The sequence below is a fragment of the Neoarius graeffei genome, chromosome 27, assembly GCF_027579695.1.
Source record: "Neoarius graeffei isolate fNeoGra1 chromosome 27, fNeoGra1.pri, whole genome shotgun sequence".
Taxonomy (NCBI): Eukaryota; Metazoa; Chordata; class Actinopteri; order Siluriformes; family Ariidae; genus Neoarius; species Neoarius graeffei.
The window spans coordinates 3,404,532-3,427,336 of record NC_083595.1 but is presented as its reverse complement, the minus strand read 5'-3'; the positions used below and the strand labels follow the sequence as shown (position 1 = coordinate 3,427,336).

The window sequence follows — 22,805 nt, the reverse complement described above, 5'->3', positions numbered from 1 at the left end:
TCTTATTCCTGTCTATCTTCTTGTCAGCTCTGTTAATTTTTACGCAGGTCGTGGAGTGAGGCAATGTTAAGTGACGCATACACGGCACTCCTTGATGACATCACGCTCGGGGCGTCGGCAGGAGGGAAGGTGGTGTTCCGCAGGTCTCTGACCCTCAGCATGTTCTTCAGGTTCTACCTCCACGTCCTGCAGCACCTCAGAGACCAGGTACGACTGCACGGACTCCAGCCATGCTCATTAGCATAGCCACACCCACCAATATATCCTCGGCACGCCCATGATCATAGACATGAGTGCACACAGAGCTGCACCGTTGTGCTGCCACAAATGAAAATAAAGTCCTCATTAATTAGAATCGCTAATCACTGGGTTTTACAGGTTCAGTGTCGATGATTTGCAGCGTTTTAGAGGCAGAAACTCAAGAGCTTGTTGTTATAGTAATTAAAAACAACACACTCCACCCCTTTTAGAAAGATTTCTGTGAGACAACATAGTGATTTAGCTCATTATGAGCAGGGGTGAGGTTATGATGTTAAATGCTGTATACAGTCTGTGTGTAATGAATTTCATTTTAATATGAATAGCTGTTATTATATTCTTGTATTTAAATCATTGTGTGTGTGTGTGTGTGTGTGTGTGTGTGTGTGTGTGTGTTTATGATGTGATGTGTGAAAGAATGTGATTCAGGGTGAAATTCCAGAACATGAGCGGAGTGCACTGGAGCCGCTGCCCAACTTCATTCAGCCCGGATATCAGGAGTTCCAGGTGTGTGTGGTGTATGTGTGTGGTGTGTGTGAGAGAGAGAGAGAAAGGTGTTTTACATGATGGTGTGTGTGTGTGTGTGTGTGTGTGTGTGTGTGTGTGTGTGTGAGAAAGAGAGAAAGAGAGATGTTTTACATGATTGTGTGTGTGTAGGCCGTGCCTGAGGGGGACTGTGTGGGTCGGGCGTTGCCTCACCACTCCTCCGTCTCGCATGCTACAGGAGAGGCCGTGTACTGCGACGACATTCCACACACACACGGAGAACTCTTCCTCTCTGTCGTCACCAGCACCAGAGCACACGCCAACATCACGTAAAACTCCTCTCACACACACACACACACACACACACACACACACCAAATTATGTAAAACCCTTCACACACAAAGTGAATTGTTTATATCATTTCCCTGTCAGCCATATTGATGTGGGCGTAGCTCTGGGGATGGTGGGCGTGGTGGATGTGATTACTGCTCAGGACATTCCTGGCAAGAGATCCGTCTCCTTCACTAAGCTGGATGAGGAGCTTCTGGCAGAAAAACAGGTCATAAAATAAACATCATTTCACTTAAATTCACCATTAAACACAGCAGTCCGCGTGAGCACCATTTCTCGTGTTTTGGTGTGGATTTAATCCCCTTTTAAGTTAGCGTCCAGCTTGGGCTGTATTTCAGACCACTTCATAGAGGTGTTTAAGTGCACTAGGCAGCACGTGGGCGCCATTGTTCACCTCAGTTTGAAGGGCGTGTGTGTGGGGACCAGGAAGGCGTTTGGGATTTGGACCTTATAGTTCCTCTTATTTTTTAAGTATTTTTTTGGGTTCATTGTTGTTTGCATGAAAATATGTACCAGGTTTATAGGAATAATTAAATGATTTGCATAGATTGCACTGTTTTAAGACTGTTAAAGGAGATACAGTACGCAGAGCCATGGCCTCACTTTTTGTTTATAAATGCCTTGAGACCTCAAGAATGGCACAGGAATAGTTAACAATAAATCTAATAAAGTAATTTTTACGATTAAAGTGATTTATACAGGTAGCGGTCTGAGTGAATGACCTTGACATCTGTGACGTCACCACAAGAAGTCTATCGGTCTCATCGCCATTTCCGCTATACTAAAACACAGCACTGACTGCAACTCTGATCCTCCATTTTGAGCTAATTTATCGCCATGCCACAGAGATGTGTTGCTGGCGGGTGCAGCAATGCGACAGAAGGTGGATTTATGTTGCATTCAGAGCCCAAGAATGTTCAAACTGCAAAGATTTGGATGCATTTTGTGAGAAATTCACGGGCACATTGGACACCTATGAAGTGGTCTCTCCTCTGCTCTGCACATTTTACTGAAGTCTCGTACGAGACCTCTGATCTGTTGAGGAGCGTTGGCTATAAGCCCGTATTGAAAGAGGGTGCAGTACCAACAATTAAAGGAAAAGAAAACTACAAGAAAAGGAAGTTAAGTTCAGTTGCATCAGTTCTCCCGGAGTGTGAGCCGAGGGTTGTTGCTAAAACCCAGGACGGAACGGGACATATCGCTTGGGCAGTGGCATCCCCGCGGTTGTTGCTAAAACCGGTGACGTCCTGTTCCGTCCCAGGTTTTAGTAATTGCCTGAGCCGAGCAGTAATGGCGGAGTACTCAGTATGGAGAAATAGTGGAGCAGCCGTCTGACTTCTCCGCTGGATATACTCGCCTCAGCAGCAATATCTTGCTCTTACATGGAAGAAGCGAATGAACGGAGAACTGAACGAACAACTGAAAGTCAGATTGTTTCAAAACAGTCGGCCACAAGATCGGCCTTCAAGAAGCGAGAACACAGACGGGTAAGCGCCGACTCTCATTTGGATACAAAACAACACTCGTTGTTTACCTGCATTTAGATTTGTAAATTGGATAATAAAAGATCAAGGACCGTGACGTGACCCGGTATGGCGCAGCCGGGGCCCCACCCTGGAGCCAGGCCCGGGGTTAGGGTTCGTATGCGAGCGCTGGGTGGCTGGGCCTTTGCCCATGGGGCCCGGCCGGGCTCCTGAAGCAGTGACGTGGGCCCGACCTCCTGTGGGATCACCACCCACAGAGGTAGCCGTAGGGGGCTGGTGCAGTGTGGATTGGGCGGCAGTCGAAGGCAGGGGCCTCAATGACCTGATCCCCGAACACAGCGGCTAGCTGTTGGGACATGGAATGTCACTTCGCTGGGGGGGAAAGAGCCTGAGCTTGTGCGGGAGGTTGAGAGGTACTGGCTAGAGATAGTCGGGCTCACCTCCATGCACAGCTTGGGCTCTGGAACCCAGCTCCTCGAGAGGGGCTGGACTCTCCACTTCTCTGGAGTTGCCCATGGTGAGCGGCGGCCGGCTGGTGTGGGCTTGCTTATAGCTCCCCAGCTCAGCCGCCATGTGTTGGAGTTTACCCCAGTGAACGAGAGGGTCGCCTCTCTGCGCTTTCGGATCGGGGGAGAGGTCTCTTGCTGTTGTTTGTGCCTATGGGCCGAATAGCAGTATAGAGTATCCGGCCTTCTTGGAGTCCCTGGCAGAGGTACTGAGAGGTGCTCAGACTGGGGACTCCATTGTTCTACTGGGGGACTCCATTGTTCTACTGTGGGCGATGACAGTGACACCTGGAGGGGCGTGATTGGGAGGAACGGCCTCCCCGATCTGAACCCGAGTGGTGTTTTGTTATTGGAATTCTGTGCTACTCATGGTTTGTCCATAACGAACACCATGTTCGAGCATGGGGTGTCCATAAGTGCACGTGGCACCAGGACACCTTAGATCGGAGGTCGATGATCGACTTTGTTGTCGTTTCATCTGATCTCCGGCCCTATGTCTTGGACATTCGGGTGAAGAGAGGGGCTGAGCTGTCAACTGATCACCACCTGGTTGTGAGTTGGATCCGCTGGCGGAGGAGGAAGCCGGACAGACCTGGCAGGCCCAAATGTATGGTGAAGGTCTGCTAGGAACGTCTGGCCGAGCACTCTGTCGGGGAGGTCTTTAACTCCCACCTCCGGGAGAGCTTCTCCCAGCTTCCGAGGGAGGTGGGGGACATTGAGTTTGAGTGGACCATGTTCTCTACCTCCATTGTAGACGTGGCTGTTTGGAGCTGTGGCCGTAAGGTCTCCGGTGCCTGTCGTGACGGCAATCCCCGAACCCGGTGGTGGACACTGGAAGTAAGGGATGCCGTCAAGCTGAAGGAGGAGTCCTATCAGGCCATGTTGGCCTCCGGGACTCCTGAGGCAGCTGACGGGTATTGGCAGGCCAGGCGTGCCGCAGCTCGGGCAGTTGCGGAGGCAAAAACTCGGAACTGGGAGGAGTTCGGTGAGGCCATGGAGGAGGACTATCGGTCAGCCCCGAAGAAATTCTGGCAAACTGTCTGGCGCCTCAGGAGGGGGAAGCAGTATTCTGCCAACACTGCTTACAGTGCGGGTGGGGAGCTGTTGACCTCGACTGGGGACATTTGTCGGGCGGTGGAAGGAATACTTCGAGGATCTCCTCAATCCCACCGTCACGTCTTCCATTGAGGAAGCGGAGGCTGATGACTCAGAGGTGGACTCGTCCATTACCCAAGCCGAAGTCACTGAGGTGGTTTGCAAGCTCCTCGGTGGCAAGGCACCGGGGGTGGATGAGATCCACCCTGAGTATCTCAAGTCTCTGGATGTTATGGGGCTGTCTTGGCTGACACGCCTCTGCAACATCGCGTGGCGGTCGGGGACAGTGCCTCTGGAGTGGCAGACTGGGGTGGTGGTCCCTCTTTTTAAGAAAGGGGACCGGAGAGTGTGCTCCAATTATAGGGGAATCGCACGTCTCAGCCTCCCCAGGAAGGTTTACTCCAGGGTACTGGACAGGAGAATTTGGCCAATAGTCGAACCTCGGATCCGGGAGGAACAATGCAGTTTTTGTCCTGGTCATGGAACACTGGACCAGCTCTATACCCTTCATAGGGTGCTCGAGGGTTCATGGGAGTTTGCCCAACCAGTCCACATGTGCTTTGTGGATCTGGAGAAGGCATTCGACCGTGTCCCTCGTGGTATTCTGTGGGGGGTGCTTCGGGAGTATGGGGTTCGGGGCTCTTTGCTAAGGGCTGTCCGGTCCCTGTACAAACGGAGCAGGAGTCTGGTTCGCATTGCCGGCAGTTAGTCAGACCTGTTCCCAGTGCATGTTGGACTCCGGCAGGGCTTCCCTTTGTCACCGGTTCTGTTCATAATTTTTATGGACAGAATTTCTACATGCAGCCAGGGGCCAGAAGGAATCCTGTTTGGGAACCACAGGATTTCATCTCTGCTTTTTGCGGATGATGTTGTCCTGTTGGCTTCTTCAAACCAGGACCTTCAGCATGCACTGGGGCGGTTTGCAATCGAGTGTGAAGTGGCTGGGATGAGAATCAGCACCTCCAAGTCTGAGGCCATGGTTCTCGACCAGAAAAGGGTGGTTTGCCTTCTCCAAGTTGGTGGAGAAGTCCTGCTTTTGTGGAGGAGTGGAGGAGTTTAAGTATCTCGGGATCTTGTTCACGACTGAAGGAAGGATAGAGCGTGAGATCGACAGGAGGATCGGTGCAGCCTCCGCAGTGATGCGGTCGCTTTACCAGTCCGTCGTGGTGAAGAAGGAGCTGAGCCAAAAGGCGAAGCTCTCGATTTACCGGTCGATCTACGTTCTGACTCTCACCTATGGTCATGAGCTTTGGGTAATGACTGAAAGAACAAGCTCGCGGATACAAGCGGCCGAAATGAATTTCCTTCGCAGGGTGGCTGGGCGCTCCCTTAGAGATAGGGTGAGAAGCACAGGAGCTCGGAGTAGAGCCGCTGCTCCTCCACATTGAGAGGAATCAGCTGAGGTGGCTCAGGCAACTCTTTCAGACGTCTCCCTGGGGAGGTGTTCCAGGCATGTCCCCCCGGGAGGAGGCCCCAGGGGTCTCCACGGCTGGCCTGGGAACGCCTCGGTGTTCTTCCCAAGGAGCTCGCCGAGGTGTCTGGGGAAAGGGAAGTTTGGGCTTCCATACTCAGACTGCTGCCTCCGCGACCCAGCCCCGGATAAGCAGATGAAGATGAGACGAGACTTTGGTCTATAGCTGTAAAAGGCCTCGGCCTTAAAACCGGTTCCGGCTGTGACATCCCGCACTCAGGGCTGGCTGGCTCAGTGGGGCAGCTCCAGTGCCAACTTTGCGATCGATTTTTAACTCTCAAAACTATATATATTTTTTATTCCCATTTATGCAGCATACAAGAGTCAAGGATGGAGATACTATCCACTCAGAAATTTATTTTAAAATGAAGGTTCTGTCTATCTCCTTTAAGGACGGTTGTTGATGGGTGTGGAAATTTCTCTCAACCCTGGGCCCAACAAACAAAAAGCTGGAAACAGCAATAGCCAATCAAAGATTATTTTTAATATTATTAGTAGTCTCGTCTCGTCTTCTTCCGCTTATCCAGGACCGGGTCGCGGAGGCAGCAGTCTAAGCATGGAAGCCCAAACTTCCCTTTCCCCAGACACCTCGGCCAGCTCCTCGGGAAGAACACCGAGGCGTTCCCAGGCCAGCCGAGAGACATAGTCCCTCCAGCGTGTCCTGGGTCTTCCCCAGGGCCTCCTCCCGGGGGGACATGCCTGGAACACCTCCCCAGGGAGGCGTCCAGGAGGCATCCGAAAAAGATGCCCGAGCCACCTCAGCTGGTTCCTCTCGATGTGGAGGAGCAGCTGCTCTACTCCGAGCTCCTCCCGAGTGACTGTGCTTCTCACCCTATCTCTAAGGGAGCGCCCAGCCACCCTGCGAAGGAAACTCATTTCAGCCGCTTGTATCCGCGATCTTGTTCTTTCTGTCATTACCCAAAGCTCATGACCATAGGACCTTCAGCATGCACTGGGGCGGTTTGCAGTCGAGTGTGAAGCGGCTGGGATGAGAATCAGCACCTCCAAGTCCGAGGCCATGGTTCTCGACCGGAAAAGGGTGGCTTGCCCTCTCCAGGTTGGTGGAGAAGTCCTGCCTCAAGTGGAGGAGTTTAAGTATCTCGGGATCTTGTTCACAAGTGAGGGAAGGATGGAGCGTGAGATCGACAGGCGGATCGGTGCAGCCTCCGCAGTGATGCGGTCGCTTTACCGGTCCGTCGTGGTGAAGAAGGAGCTGAGCCAAAAGGCGAAGCTCTCAATTTACCGGTCGATCTACGTTCCGACTCTCACCTATGGTCATGAGCTATGGTCATGGTCATTATTAGTAGTAGTAGTCGTAATATAAACAAGTGATAAAGTACCGATGTGAAATTATTCAAATAAAATAAAACAATATAAGATCATTTTAAAATCTTAATTTAAATTTATTTTTTAAAAATTACAAAATTATATTTTTCACTTTATGTATTTATTTTTATATTTAATAAGTAAACTTTTTTTAAAATTAATTTAAATATTTTACTTTAAAATAGTATTTAATGGATTTTTATTATTTATGTATTTATTCGATCGTTTTTAATTTATTTTCCGCTCTCTGCTACTCGACACCAGATGAGACCTGTAATGGAGCTGTGAGGTTTAACGTTGCTAACAAGTAATAAAAACGTACAGCCTCCAATTAACATCACATTTAAGTACAAATTTCCAAAAGTAGTATAACTCTGGAAAAAAAATGATTTAAAATTATATATTTATTTCTCTACCTGTTCTCAGGTGACATGTGTGGGTCACATGATCTGCGCTGTCGTCGCCGATACGAAGCAGCACGCTAAACTCGCCGGAGCAGCTGTGAAGATCACCTACGAGGACCTGAAGGATCCAGTCTTCACTGTAGAGGTCAGTCTTTTCCTCACCAGTCTCTCTCTCTCTCTCTCTCTCTCTCTCTCTCTCTCTCTCGCTTTCTCCAAGTTAATAAGACAAAAAAAAAAATCACAGCTTGTCATGTGACTGAGAAACTGTAAGGAAGTGTAAACTCCTCTGTCCTGAAGACGCCTAAAAACTGAAAGTTCCAGCTTCACCTCTGACTGTTACCCAGCGCTCACACTGGAGACTCCTTACAGAAACATGTTACATAAATGTTTCCTTTCTCTGGAGAAGACTTCACCGTGTCAGCGAATTTTTTTTAAGCCATGACTATAGAAACGTTAACGTATGAGAACAAGTGCATTAATATAAACCTGTGATTTGCAGCTGTGTGTGTGTGTGTGCAGGAAGCTGTGGAGACGAGCTCCTTCTTTCCTCCTCTGAGAGAGATTCAGAGAGGAGACGTCGCTTCTGCGCTCCAGGAGACAGACCACGTTTACGAAGGTCACACTTCACTTTCTTTATGAATAAACAAACAGCACCATGTTGATCTTTAGCTGCTCTCAGTATTTTAACCCTCAGTTATCCTGAGACACACAGTATACACCACACGCCTGTGCAGTTGTGAGTTTCTAAGCCTACGTATAACTGTAACGACGGCGGACTTTTAGCAATTCTGAGTATTTTCTCAGCAATGTATCAACGCGCCTGAGGTAAATGTTGACCGTCCAGAGCGTCCTGTACCGTGTCCTCACTCAGTGTGAAAGACCTCGTGCGTTCATGCTTATCTAATTCAATGATTAGTACTCAATTTATTCTCAAAGTCTGTATTTTCCAGTTGTTTCGCAGCAACAATGTCCTCCTTACTGCTGTTTGATCAGGGGAGCTGCGTGTAGGAGGACAGGAGCATTTCTACATGGAGACACAGAGCATGCTGGTCATTCCTGTAGGAGAGCAGAAGGAGATGAAGGTCTATCTGTCTACACAGCATCCAACAGGTGTTCAGGTACGCGCACACGTACAACAGGACTACACATACTGATCATATACAAACCCACTTGGGATGCTGTGTAAACTGTAAATATAAACAGAGTGCAATAATTTGCAAATCATGGAAACTCGATATTTCATTTAAAATCGTCGTCGGCATCCTTCTGTCTACGAGAGACAATGGTGTAGCATCCAGATATGTTTTTATCTGCATCTTCGCATGTGGCTGTGCAATCTAATCTGTGAATGACGGTCTCTGCTGCATTTGCTGCAGGCTGTCATTTTCTCTCCTTCCTTCTCACTCTCTTGTCCTCAAGGTTTTCATTCCTTGTCTCCTCTGCTCTCTGTATGCCTTTTCTGACGGCAAGGAGCCAAGCTGCACGGTCATCTGCACATCGTTCCCAGGTGGTGATGTTGATGCTGCAGAATTTCATGTCTTTCTTGCAGACATCTTTGTAGCGCAGGCATGGTCGTCCCGCCTGTCGTGAACCCTCTGCCAGCTCGCCGTGCATCAAGTGTTTGTGAATGTATCCTGAGTCCATTCTCCTGACATGGCCAAGCCAACGAAGACGCCTCTCGCTGAGAATGGCGAACATGCTGCTCATCTTGACGTGTTTCAAGACCTCCTGTATTGGGCAGCTTGTCCTGCCATTGGATATGTAGAATACGTCTGAGGCACCTCAGGTGGAAGCTGTTGAGTTTCCTCTCGTGGCTGGCATATGTGGTCCATGCCTCGCTACTGTAGAGGAATGTGCTTTGCACATAGTCCTGGTAGACTTGCAGTTTGGTCTTCTAGGTGAGGCTGGGGTTTTTCCAGACCCTCTGGTTTAGCTTAGCCATAACTGCTGCTGCCTTAGCGATCCTGTTGTTCACCTCTGCATCAATGGAGAGCAAACTGGAGACAGTGGACCCAAGGTACGTGAAGCTCTCAACAACTTCCAAGCTGTGCCCATTGATGACAATGTTTAGAGGAGCGAATGTGCCTTCCGCCATGATTTTTGTCTTTTTCAGACTGATGGTCAATCCAAACTCCTTGCAGGCATGGGAGAGACGACTGACAAGCTGCTGCAGACCGTCTACAGTGTGTGCGGTCAAGGCTGCATCATCAGCAAAGAGCATCTCACGAATGAGTACCTCTGTGACTTTGGTCTTGGGACGAAGGCGGGCGATGTTGAAAAGCTTGCTGTCAGCCCGGGTGTAAATGTAGACACCCTAGCTGCAATCCTTGAAGGCTTACTGGAGGAGCATGGAGAAGATGATGCCAAAGAATGTCGGTGCAAGGACACAGCCTTGCTTTACTCCACTGCTGACCGGGAAGGCCTCAGATGTTGCACCATTAAAGCAAACTGTGCTGTGCATGTTTTCAGAGAATAAGTGACAACCGTAAGCAGTTGGGGAGGAGGTTCAGCCAGTAGGTGTTGGCACAGTGGTGGGCAGTGTGCTGGGCTTTTTTCCTGGCAGTCTTGAGGGCTTCCAGTGTATTAGGGCTAGGCGCTGCCTTGTGAGCTAGGAGGGCTCTCCTCTTGGTCTCAGTCATGGGCTCCATTTCTTCCCAGTGGGCCTCATACCATTCGGCATTTTTACACTTCTTTTTCCCGTAGGTGGTGATGGCCGAGTTGTACATGGCGTCTTGGAGGTGGGACCTTACCTACCTTGTCCAGGTCTTCAGTCGTCGTCAGGTGACGGCTCTGCCTGCTCACATTTTTTGCGTTCGTTCAGTGCAGTTAACAAGAGGCGATGCCATCTGTTGCGATCTAATGCTAGTCTCGCACCATCCGAGATGTTGCAATCATCACCCAAGAGGAGCTGGAGGTCTTGTTCTAAGATCTTCAACAGGGATAGCCTGGGACGCCCCACGCGTCGAGACCTATGAGTGGGCAACCAGTAGAGGAGACGTAACTGGAGCCTTTCACTTGGCATTCTAGCTACATGGCTGAAGTAGAGGAGACGTCGATGACTGATGACGGTTGCTAGTGTGGAGCACCCAGTTCTTCTCCTTATCTTGCAGTTTGAAACATGGTCGTAAAATCGGACATTCAAAATCCTTCGTAAGCAGTTGTGATGGAATGCGTCCAAATGCTGTAGTAGTAGTAGTTGTTGTTGTTGTTGTTGTTTAAGAGCCCATGTTGCACAACCATAAAGCAGTATCGTGATTACTCCACACTCATACAATGTAGATTGTAATTTTGGTGCTCAATATGATTCCTCTATTCTTCCATATATTATTCAGAGCGTTAAAGGCACTAGAAGCTAGACCAAACCTGGTGTTAATCTCTTTATCGATTGAGCCATCACTAGAGATCATGGATCCCAGATAACAGAAGTGATTTACTTGCTCAAGATTTATTCCCTCGACCTCTATATTCAGGGTCTCGGAAAGAGGGTAAGGATGCTGGTTATGGGACCTTCCTATCAGCATGGTCTTTGTCTTGTTTGTGCCAGTCTGTAGGCCTGCTTCCTTGCCATACCTTGTGATATGGTCGGTGGTTTCTTGAAGCCCGGGTATGGTACTGTCAAGGGCGGCTATATCGTCTGCATAATCCAAGTCAGTGACGTAGATGGCAGCATACCGTGATCACCTCCTTTTCTGGAGCAGGAAGCCTCTGGAGACCATTTTCTCCTGCATGGCCTGTTCCATCACCCAGTTCAGGATAAGATTAAAGATGGGTGGAGCTTGAATGTCACCCTGCCCAGTTCCAGGCTGAGTCAAATGCAGCTTTAAATTCAATGAAGTTGACGTAAAGTGGTAGGTCAAACACCAGCGCACGTTCGATGATAACTCTCAGTGAGAAGAGCTGGTCCATACATGATCGGTTCTTCCTGAAGCCACACTGGTTTTTGCGAAGCGCAGCCTCAATACCGTCGGACAACCTCGAGATAACAATGATTTGAAAGAGCTTAGATGCAACACAGCGAAGCGTGATTCCTCGGTTGTTCTCACAGTAAGAGATGTCACCCTTTTTCCCTCGCTTTGTAATGACCCCTTTCAACCAGTCGGTGGGGACTCGTTCAGAGTTCCAAACTTTCTCAAATATAGGCATGAGTTTTTCCACCATTGCTTTGCCACCAAACTGGAGCTCCTTGTTACTGATTTGATCTATGCCTCCTACCTTGTGATTTTTCAACTTTGAAAGTGCTTTTCGAACTTCACCTGCAGTTGGAGGGTGCATCAGGAGATCAAGAAAGAGGTCTACCACAAGTGGGTCTACAGGTGGAATATCAACTGGGTTTCCAACTGGTGGATTCAGGAGTTCTTCGAAATATTCTCTCCATCTGTCTAGCTTCTTTTCCTTGTCTATGATAAAATTGCCGTTTCTATCCCAGACTGCAGAGGTGTTCTTCTGCTTTCTTCCGGACAGGACCTTGATATTATGCCATACTTCCCGTTGGTTCCCTATATTAGAGGCATGTTGAAGTTTATCGGCGATTCGCGAGGCCCATTTTTCATCGTCTTTCCTTACGCTCTTCTTTACTTTCTTGTTGGCTTGAGAGTACAGAGTGCGTGGTTTGAATCAGTGGGCTTTGATCTCTTGAGTTGGTTACGCTAATCTATGAGTTCGATGGTTTCAGCAGAGAGACGCTTATCCCGTGCTTTCTTGGGCCTAACACCCAGCGTTTCGTTGGCCGCAGAATGGAAGGCATTCTTAATGTGTTCCCAGTCATCATCTAGGCAAGTGTTAGGAGAAACATTGACCGTGTGGAGCCGGAGAGCTTGTTGAAAGACTTCTACTTTTTCACCATTCCTAAGTAGTTCTAAGTTTGGAGGAAAGGCCTTTCTGTTCCTTCTTTGTGCACTAAGCTTCAAGTGTAGTTTGCACTTGACAAGATTGTGAGTGGAATTTATGTCTGCTCCACAAAAGCTCCATACGTCTATCAGGGATTGTCTCCAGCATTTGTTGATGCAAATGTGGTCTGTCTGATTGGATGTGCCACCATTTGCTGAGGTCCAGGATGCTTTGTGGATGTCCTTGTGTTCGAATAGGCTTCCACCAACAAGATATTCATGCAGTGCGCAAAAGTCAAGAAGATGAGTTCCATTGCCATTCGTTTCTGAATGGTAAGAATGTCTACCAATTATGTTAGGCCACGCCTCGGTGTCACTTCCGACACGAGCATTAAAATCTCAGAGGAGAATTCTGATATCATTTTGAGAGATGTATCTGTGGGCCTTTTCAAGATCTCTGTAGAATATGTCTTTCTCCTTCTCATCGGAGACCTCCGTAGGGGCATAAGCTACAATTACCGTGATGTTCACCTGATGGCTGAAAAACCTTGCAAACATGATCCTGTCTGAAAAGGGCATGAATGATATCAGGGAGCTTTTTAGTTCCTTCGAGATCAGCATTCCCACACCATGTTCTTTCTTACGCTTGGTGCCAGAATAAATAAGGAGAACCCCATTGTCAAGAATAGTTTCGCCGGACTCAGGCATGTGAGTTTCTGTAATGCCAAGGATATCGAGGTGGTATTCATTAAAGGCCTGTTCAAGCTGATATAGCTTGCTTGTGTCGCTAACGAGGGAGGTGACATTCCAAGTGGCGATGGATAGAGGTTTTTGAACAGGATGGATTCCTGGGTGCTCCTTGTTCACAGCAATATCAGATACGGAAACTTGGATTGATGGTCGTTTTCTGCGGCTATTACGAACCGTGGATAGCTGTTGAGGATGTTGAGTTCTTCTTCTTATGGGTGCTAAGGTCAGAATTGTCCTTTGCACCCTTAAGGGGCGGCGTTGACTCTGTGCCATCGTGCTAGGAGCTTCCGATCGAGTTTGGCCAGTAGCAGTCATACGAGATAATGAGGTATCCGACACGCCCAGACTTACGCCGCGGGAACGACACAAGTAGTAATTGTGAGTTTCTGTAGCTAGTGCTAGTTTTACATGGCAGGGAAGCTACCCCTGCGCAAGACCCCCAACCTGGAGGGCCAGAGTTCCAAGGAAAATCGTACCGCCGAGGATGTGGCTCTTGAAGCTGATGAGCCAGGGATGTTGAGCATGAGCAAGTGGTTTTTAGGCGCCAGTAACCCAACTTCGCCCCTTCTCCTGTTGATACCAAACAGTTCCGTCACGAGAAGGCCAGGAGTTGGACTTTAGTTGTCAGAGGCTTTATCTTGGGCAAGCCATCAGAGATTTTTAGAAGACCTAGAGAGCTCATTCCCTAGGCCATCGCCGGCAATAGTGGAGGTGGGACCACTTTGCATCAATGGAGCCTTCTTCAGGCATCTTATCATAGAGGGCCTCTTGCAGCTTACTGATGAACTGCTGCGTCTTCTCTGGGTTTCTTACACAGCAAGTATTTATGCGTGGACGATCCTTCAAGTGTTGCATCTTCTTTGGTGCTACATGCACCTTGCTGGCCATGAGAGAATGATCTGTGTCACAGTCCGCACTGTGATAGCTGCAGGTGAGGAGGACACTAGCGAGTTCTGCCCACCTGGTGATGACCAAGTCTAGCTGGTGCCAGTGGCGAGAACGTGGGTGTCTTCAAGACACCTGATGGAGTTCCTTGCTCTTGAAGAAGGTGTTGGTCACGCATAGGTCATGAAAGCAGCACAGCTCCAACAGTTGTTTGCCATTCTCGTTGATCTTTCCCCTTCCATGAACACCAAGGCAGGTGGGCCAAGCTTTGTGGTCAGCTCCCACTCTGACATTGAAGTCTCCAAGCAAGTAGAGGCTTTCAGTGTTTGGAATCCTGGATATCACTTCTTCCAGGGCTTCATAGAACTGATCTTTTTCCTCTGGGGTGGAGTAGAGAGTTGGGGCGTACACGCTGATGATGTTGGCTAGGCCTGAGGATGTTGCCAGCCGGAGTGCTAGTGTCCTCTCATTGCCAGATGATGGAAGCTCAATGCAGGCAAGGAACGTGTTCTTCACAGCAAAGCCGACACTGTGCTGGCGGGGTTCATCCAAGGACTTCCCTTGCCAAAAGAAGTTGTAACTTGTTTCTCTGATAGTTCCGCTGTCGGCCAGCTTGCAAAACGAAGAGCTGGAGTCTTCTTGTTGCCTGGTGCAGAATTTGTGGCCTACCTTTTGAGATGGCTCTCTGAGCTCCATGCACCCAGTGGAGCAAGTAGGCCATGGTGGGACAGCACCTTACTGGCTGGGGGCTGCCCAGCTTGAGGCGGGCAGTAGCTGTCCAGTGGGATGCGATGATCCCTCCCACCGTCAAAAGTGACCCCTGGTGCTCATTTCCTTTGCCAATCGGATGAGCTTAGAACTGGTAACTGCCATTTCCCGTGTTGCGTTGACATCTTGCGATGACACTGGAGTGTCCTCTCCAGTGGAGCTACAAGGCCTGGGCGCAAGGTAATATGGAGGATCAGCTTTTGCCCATGCAGTAGGTCCCCCCTCTCCACGCAGCTGCTGTGGTCCAAAGGAAAGGCAGAAGCCAATGCAGTTTGGCAATGGCAGCGCTGCAGGAGTTTCTGGAAGCGCTGCAGTTCAGCATCAGATCACTTTAGGGACTCTAGCTCTGGATTTAACCTCGAGTTTACTCCCGAAGCCTTCCCATAAATGGGTATGGCTGCAAGGCAGCAGAGGTTTGAAATCAGAGTTTTCCTTCTCCTAGATGGGCTACCTTCCCAGGTTGATGAACCCCATCTGCCCAAAGCACCAGTTTAAGGCGCCAGTTACCTGCCTCCGCCCCTTCTCCTATCAGTAGTAGCATTTGAAGAATTTATACTTTTGATTCGTCAGACCTCGGGACAGTTTTCCACTTCGCCTCAGTCCATCGTAAAAGAGCTTGGACCCAGAGGAGGGGGTGGGGTTTCTGGATATTGTTTATATCTGGTTTTAACTTGCATTTGTGGATGCAGTAATGAAGTGTTTTCACAGACGATGGTTTTCTGAACTGTTCCTGAGCCCATATAGTGATTTCCACTACAGACACCTGTCCATTTTTAATGTGTTGTATCCTGAGGCCCTGAAGATCACAGGCATCCAATGTCAGTGTTCAGCCTTGTCTCTTGCATACAGAGATTTCTCCAGATTCTCTGAATCTTTTAATGATATTATGGACCAGAGATGATGTGATCCACAAATTATTTGCAGTTTTACATTGAGGAACGTTATTCTTAAATTGTTGCACTGTTTGCCCACGCAGTCTTTCACAGAGCAGTGAACCCCGCCCCATCTTTACTTCTGAGAGACTCCGCCTCTCTGGGACACTCTTTTTTATTTTTTTATTTTTATTTTTTAAAATATACCCGGTCATCTTACTGACCTGTTGACAGTTAACCTAATTAGAGGTTTTTTTAGCATTACACACCTTTTTCAGTCTTTTGTTGCCCCTGTCCCAACTTTTCTGAAATGTGTTCCTGACATCGAATTCAAAATGAGTATATATTTTTCAAAAAACAGTAAAATTTCTTAGTTTCAGCATTTGATTTGTTGTCCTTGTACTATTTTAAATGAAATATCGGGTTTCTATGATTTGAAAACCTTCACATTCTGTTTTACAGTGTCCCAACTTTTTTGGAATTGGGGCTGTAAAGTTTAACACAGGACTTTCACATTGTAATTCTTGTGCTGCTTTTTTTATTTATTTATTTTTTAAACCATTCCTGTAGATGGCGATAGCAGAGACTTTGGGCATCCCGTCTAATCGTGTATCCTGCCACGTGAAACGTGTGGGTGGGGCATTTGGGGGTAAAGTGACCAAGGCGACTTTACTGGCGTGTATTACTGCTGTGGCTGCGTGGAAGTAAGTTCAGTCCAGATGTTTATTTAGCAGCACAGCGCTGTCGTGTTTCACCGCCACGCCGTTACGGCATCAGGTGACTGCGTTCAGGTGGAAAGAGAAAAGTTTACGGTTAAAGCAGAACACAAATAGAGTGTGGAGTATAGAATACTTATAAGAATTTCAGCAGTCACCTGCTAGAGTTTAGCTGTGATCTCTGTTTTTTTTAATGACCGTGTGTGTGAGTAGAACTGAGAGGCCGGTGCGCTGTGTTTTGGAAAGAGGAGAGGACATGCTGATCACAGGAGGGCGCCACCCAGTGCTGGGGAGGTACAAGGTCAGGTCTTAATCTCTCTCTCTCTCTCTCACACACATATATACACACACACACACACACACACACAAGGCACTGTGTCTTCAGAATAAACATCACATACTCGTGTGTGTGTGTGTGTCAGGTGGGCTTTATGAATGATGGCAGAATCACTGCAGCTGATGTTCATTATTACACCAATGCAGGCAACACACCCGATGAGTCTCCACTGGTGAGATCAATCTGTCTGTGGTTTTATTATCTCTGCTTTCTCTCTCTCTCTCTCTCTCTCTCTCCTTTTGTTTCACTCTCTTTTATTGTGTCTTACTCTCCATATGTCTGTCTCTCTCTCTCTCTCTCTCTCAGGTAGCAGAGGAGATTCTTCTCCACATGGATAACTCCTATAACATCCCAAATCTCCGTGGCCAGTTGGCTGCCTGTAGGACCAACCTGCCCTCCAATACGGCGTTCCGTGGTTTCGGCGTTCCACAGAGCATGGCGGTCATTGAAAACATGGTCACCGATGTGGCCATGACGCTCGGCCGGCCAGCTGAAGAGGTCAGAGGTCAAACGAACAACGGCCTGATAACAGGGTGTCATTAGTTTTTTAATTAAAGGCACGTTTCACTTTTATAAAGCAGCGTTTTGTGACCTATCAGACAGAAGAACATGAGTAACCATGTGTTCACAAGTTTACTTCAACATTTAAATTGCTATATGCTGGTTGTCATGGTAACCCTGACTTTTTTTTGTGTGTGTGTATTTGCCTCTCGGACATTCCCACATTCTGTCGTGTTGAAACCAGGAACATGAAAATAATGAAATTTTGATTTTATATAAGTTCTGGAAACTTTGGATTTGGTTAAAAAAAATCTCTCCCAAACCTGAACATCCTGTAGAGTGATATGATTAAATCCATGATAAAAACTATAAGTGACTGTGCCTCGGGGAAGCCTGAAGGGCCCTAAAGAGAGTTCCTGGGTAAACACTGGGATTAGTCCGAGAAGAGGCCAAGGCTAACATGATGTGTGTGAACATGATGCTACCACCACTATGTTTCACAATTGGGATTTCTGCCAAATGCACTGCAACAAACCAAAATAATTCAGTTTGGATGTTCAGAGTTTGGGTTCGAATCATCACATTTGCATAAATTCAAATTCTGTTAATAAGAGAAAGAAAGAAAGAACAACTTTCTTCATCACACACTTGTGAAATTCCTCTCTGCATTTAACCCATTTGAAGCACTGAACACGCACGCAAAATAACGAATGAAAGGAGAAGGAGCTGAAGAATCCCAGCATGTGTTGCACAGCTATAAACACAACATGTATTTTTCAGGTGTGTGTGTGTGTGTGTGAGACAGATCCGTGAGAAGAACATGTATAAGGAGGTGTCCTTCACACACTATAAGATGGAGTTTGACCCGGAGAACCTGCAGCGCTGTTGGGAGGAATGTAAGTCCAGAGCTGACATCATTCACAGGCGAGAGAACATCAGTCACTTCAACCTGCAGAACCGCTGGAGAAAGAGAGGCCTCGCCATCGTGCCCACCAAGCACGGCATCGGATTTGCCAAGGGATTCCTCAACCAGGTGTGTGTGTTTGGAAAACCTATCCTGACACATGATGCATCTGTATAATCAAAGCACATGTCTGCTTGTGAAGTCTTTTTTTTTTCCTTTTTTGTGTTTATATTTATTTAAGTATTTAGTCTATTTATTTTAGAATTTGTGTCCGATATGCACATTTCTTACAAACAGAATTTTAAAAACCTAAATAAATAAATTTTTAATCATGAACACTTCTAGTCTGATTCTCTCTCGCACGCGCACACGTGCATAATGAGCCTGTCCACTAGGGGGCAGTGTGACATATCCCCTACCACAATGTACAGAAAAACTCCAGATCCAGTGTGAACAGAATGAGGAGGGAGTAAAGGGGGGAGGGGGGTGTTAAAGGACTGAATGTGTGAAAGAGGTGTTTACATTGTGCCTGAGGTTTAACTTTATAAATATAACAGGCATTGATTTATTTCACTAATAAAAAAAGACGAACATAATAATTATTAACTTTGTTTATAGAGAACCCACTCATCCAGTTAAAATGCAACTCTATAAATAACATAAAATAATAATAATTAAAAAAAAAGTAAAATAGCTAAATACCTTATTGTATAATCACTAAGCGTAGAAATAACATTGGTGACAGAAAGAAGAAAATAAGAGTATAAAATATATACTCAGTGTGTACAAGTAGAATAAGAGAGAGAGAGAGCAGTAAAATTGACATGGCTGCTGATTAATGATTAGCATTTCTTTATTTTCGGGAAGACGGATGATCCTGTTGTTTTCCGAGGATCAAGAATTTGAGTTAATGTTCAGACCGACTTCAACTGATGAAACGTCTGTTATTTCCAGAACCAAAGACGTCCATTTACATCCTGTTAATAAGAACAACAATAACATGGACGCGGTGTATAGCACGGATATATAATGTGTGTTACACTGCTATAAGTGTGTGTGTGTGTGTTTCCAGGCTGCTGCTCTGGTACACATCTACAAGGACGGATCGGTGTTAATAAGTCACGGTGGGACTGAGATGGGTCAGGGCTTACACACCAAAGTCCAACAGGTACTTCCTGTCTCTCAGCCAATCACACAACACTGACTTCCTGTTTCAAACAACTGTGACAGTGATCTAAACTCTGGGTGGATTTGTACATCATCAAAGTAAAAAAAAAGAAAACAAACCTTCAACACGTGGGTGTGTGTGTGTGTGTGTAGGTGGCGAGTCGAGAGCTGCACATCCCGCTGTCTCTGATCCACATTTCTGAGACGTGTACGAGCTCCGTGCCCAACACCTGTCCCTCTGCTGCATCATTTGGCACTGACGCTAATGGAATGGCTGTCAGGGTGACTGACACACACACATTCATAGTTTAATTCCCATCCCATTATTTCTTAATTTGTTGCCCGTTTTACTCCACTCCATTCCGAAGACACTGAAATAGTTTTATTTCTGATGATGTATTAAACTATATGTTGATGTGGTTTATATAATGTTGTATTACACACAGCAGCGTCCAGCCGTCACACAGGGTTGTGTGTTCTCGCCTCACACCATCCTGCTTCCATCCTGAGCTCAGGTTCCTGTCTGTACACAGCGTTTTCTGAACATCAGTCAGTCAGTGTGTTTATTTTGCAGGACGCGTGTCGAACTCTGTACGAGCGACTCGAGCCGATCAGACAGACGGACCCCAAGGGCACGTGGCAGAGCTGGGTACTGTAACGTTAAAGCAAGACTCGAATGAAGACGAACACGGAAAGCAGTTCGGTGTCGTGATGTTTTGGTTTGTTTTTGGTTTGTAGATTAGGAGAGCGTTCCTGGAGAGAATCAGTCTGTCAGCTACTGGATTCTACAGGTAGACACACACACACACACACACACACACACACACACACACACACACACTTATAAATAAAAATCTCTATATAAAAATTGAATTGAAGAGATGAAGGAATTACTTCTTGTCAAATTTTGTCGAGACAAAGTCAGTAAGAAAATGTCTCAGTGCCACAGTATAGGAAATAAGGGACGTTTTAAAGGAAGTGGTTCTGTAAAGAGTTCTGAAAAATTATACTTGAGTAAAAGTACTGTTACTTCCACCCCACCGCCCACCCCCAAAGGGGGAAAAAAAACCTACTGAAGTAAAAGTAAGTGCGCTGCTGACTTTCCCAACCGTGACCATGAAAAGCTCGTACAGGTTGGGGGTTTCGTTTGCTGCTGGACACGTCGCCCTCAGAACTCCTCAGCTGCAGAAGTGAAAGTGTGTGTTATTGTTTTAAACTTGTGTTCCTGTTTCCTGAGTCAGAGGCCACGATGCGAGAATGGACTGGGAGAGACAGGAAGGACGGCCGTATGTGTATTTCACCTACGGAGCCTGCTGCAGTGAGGTGGAGGTCGACTGTCTGTCAGGAGAATACAGGGTCTCTCTCTCACTCACACACACACACACACACGAGTAAATAACACACATTTAGATAAAATGTAAATAAGTGTGTGTGTGTGATGTTACACAGACTCTAAGGACAGACCTGGTTGTGGACATCGGGAAGAGCTTAAACCCCTCCATTGATATTGGCCAGGTAACTAACACACACACACACCTCAATATCATCATATGGTTATGTCTAACAGTGTGTGTGTGTGTGTCAGATTGAGGGGGCGTTTATCCAGGGTCTGGGCCTCTACACGATGGAGGAGCTGCACTTTTCCCCCTCAGGTGTTCTGTACACTCGAGGTCCTGCTCAGTATAAGATCCCGGCTGTGTGTGACGTCCCGCTGCAGTTTAACGTCTACCTGCTCCCTGGATCCCAAAATCCACACGCCATCTATTCCTCAAAGGTCCATTTTACACACCACACACACACACACACACCATGCTAAACTGTAGGTTTCCAAACCTTATTAGCAACAGTAGCCTTGTAGCTCCAGTGCAAAACTAAAGAAACGAACATGTCTCGGGTTAAAGGTGACACATGGTGGACATTTTTTATTTTTGGGTAAACCGTTCCAAAAAAAATTCTCCAAGGAACTGAAATGACCCCAACACCATCTCTGTAACATCCATACACACATTTATTTATTCTATTCTCAGCCAATCACATGGTGATCCGTGTTGTGTTTCAGGGTATCGGAGAACCCACACTGTTCCTGGGTTCCTCTGTGTTCTTTGCTATAAAAGACGCTGTCATGGCAGCGCGGAAGGACGTGGGATTAACCGGACCGTTCACCCTAAACAGCCCTGCTACACCGGAGCAAGTGTGCCTCGCGTGCAATACACAGTTCACACAGATGGTACACACACACACACACAACCCTGTAGTGAAATAATGGGTGCGGTCTGATATTACAAGTCACTGCAGTGTACAGTATTCTGTCTCTCTCCTGGTTACTACTGTATGACAGTAAATCGTCGTGAGATGCGTAAATAAAGTGCGAGTGAGCGGCGGTTTGTTCATACGTCATTCTGGATCCTCAAAATTATGCTCATTTCTACACAACTTTCAGGAATAAAAGCCAAGAACTGTCTTTTACTGAGTGAATTTTCACAGTTGCTTATTTTATATCGTCTCTCTCTCACGCGCGCTTTTCATCCCCAGGTTCCAGACAGTGGAGCGTCCCAGCCGTGGGCTCTGCAGCTGCCGTGACCTTCATTTCACCTTTCTGACTGATTATAACCACTAAATGATCAGATCTGCAACATGATATTCACACTAAATAGATCACCTTAATAAATGATTTCATCAGATGTTTTGCACAGACCTCTATTTCGAGGCATTTAATATACAGTACCAGTCAAAAGTTTGTACACCCCTACTCTAGTAATTCATTCATAGGTGTTTCTGTATTGTGACTCTTCTCTACACTGTGGAACACTGAACACATCAAACACTATGAAACAACATCTATAGAATTATGTGTTTTTAAAAAGAAGGTTGATATTTTAGGTTCTTCAGTGTATCCAGCGTTTCCCTTGATGACCCTTTGTACACTATTGTCATGATCTTAACCAGCTCATGAGGGAGTCACCTGGAACGCTTTTCAATTAACAGCTGTGTCTCGTCAAAAGGTCATTAGTGGACGAGTTTCTCGCCGCCTTAACGCGTTTGAGATCAAACAGTAAATATATTCAATAAATAAGCAGCCCTGTTCCACAACTGCAGTAATCCATATTATATCAAGAACTGAACAACTAAGTAAAGAGAAACGACATCCATCATTACTTTAAGACATGAAGTGACTTTTAATGAATAAAAATAAAGAAAAAACCGTTCAAAAATCATATAAACACATTAACAAATCCATGCAACCTTTGTAGATGATGAACAACTGAAATTGCTAAATCTGACATCTTACAAACAACTATAAATAATCAACACAATCAGGTACTTTATGGACGGAGAGCTCGGACCCTCGGTTGCGTACCACATGCAGCCCGCCTGCGCCATCATCGGCGAGGGGCTGCACGAGGGCATGGACAAGCTGTATGACATGATCACCAAGCGCAGGAAGGCACTGAAACAGAAGAAAAAACGATAAACCTGTTTCATTTTTACACTTTCTGAATGCAGTTTTTATATCGTGCAGGAAAAAATGCAAGCTTGTTTATATAATTAACCAGATAAGAACATCATGTAGATTTATTTCAGGTACAACATCAAAAAAAAAAAAACTTTTCACGTAGTGACTGCTGCGTGAGAAAGAAACACACAGTAACATCCATCTGTCCGTCATCTCCAGCACTTATCCGTCAGGGTCGTGAGG

At 46.8% G+C, this 22,805-nt stretch overlaps 1 protein-coding gene across 1 annotated transcript in view; it reads left to right on the top strand.

The window, feature by feature from the left end:
• Positions 1-21,789, top strand: part of LOC132875273 (aldehyde oxidase 1-like) — a 38,412-nt gene extending 16,623 nt beyond the window's left edge. The window contains exons 15-35 of the mRNA XM_060911999.1: positions 48-207; positions 676-765; positions 916-1,073; positions 1,178-1,304; positions 7,405-7,527; positions 7,902-7,998; positions 8,376-8,500; positions 16,054-16,187; positions 16,413-16,500; positions 16,622-16,708; positions 16,843-17,034; positions 17,843-18,070; positions 19,014-19,109; positions 19,262-19,390; positions 19,683-19,757; positions 19,847-19,899; positions 20,350-20,464; positions 20,558-20,623; positions 20,694-20,882; positions 21,168-21,335; positions 21,641-21,789. Coding sequence (XP_060767982.1) covers positions 48-207; positions 676-765; positions 916-1,073; positions 1,178-1,304; positions 7,405-7,527; positions 7,902-7,998; positions 8,376-8,500; positions 16,054-16,187; positions 16,413-16,500; positions 16,622-16,708; positions 16,843-17,034; positions 17,843-18,070; positions 19,014-19,109; positions 19,262-19,390; positions 19,683-19,757; positions 19,847-19,899; positions 20,350-20,464; positions 20,558-20,623; positions 20,694-20,882; positions 21,168-21,335; positions 21,641-21,688 — 2,548 coding nt within the window. The 3' untranslated portion in view covers positions 21,689-21,789. The remainder of the gene's footprint in view (positions 1-47; positions 208-675; positions 766-915; positions 1,074-1,177; positions 1,305-7,404; positions 7,528-7,901; positions 7,999-8,375; positions 8,501-16,053; positions 16,188-16,412; positions 16,501-16,621; positions 16,709-16,842; positions 17,035-17,842; positions 18,071-19,013; positions 19,110-19,261; positions 19,391-19,682; positions 19,758-19,846; positions 19,900-20,349; positions 20,465-20,557; positions 20,624-20,693; positions 20,883-21,167; positions 21,336-21,640) is intronic.
• Positions 21,790-22,805: the final 1,016 nt, after the last annotated feature.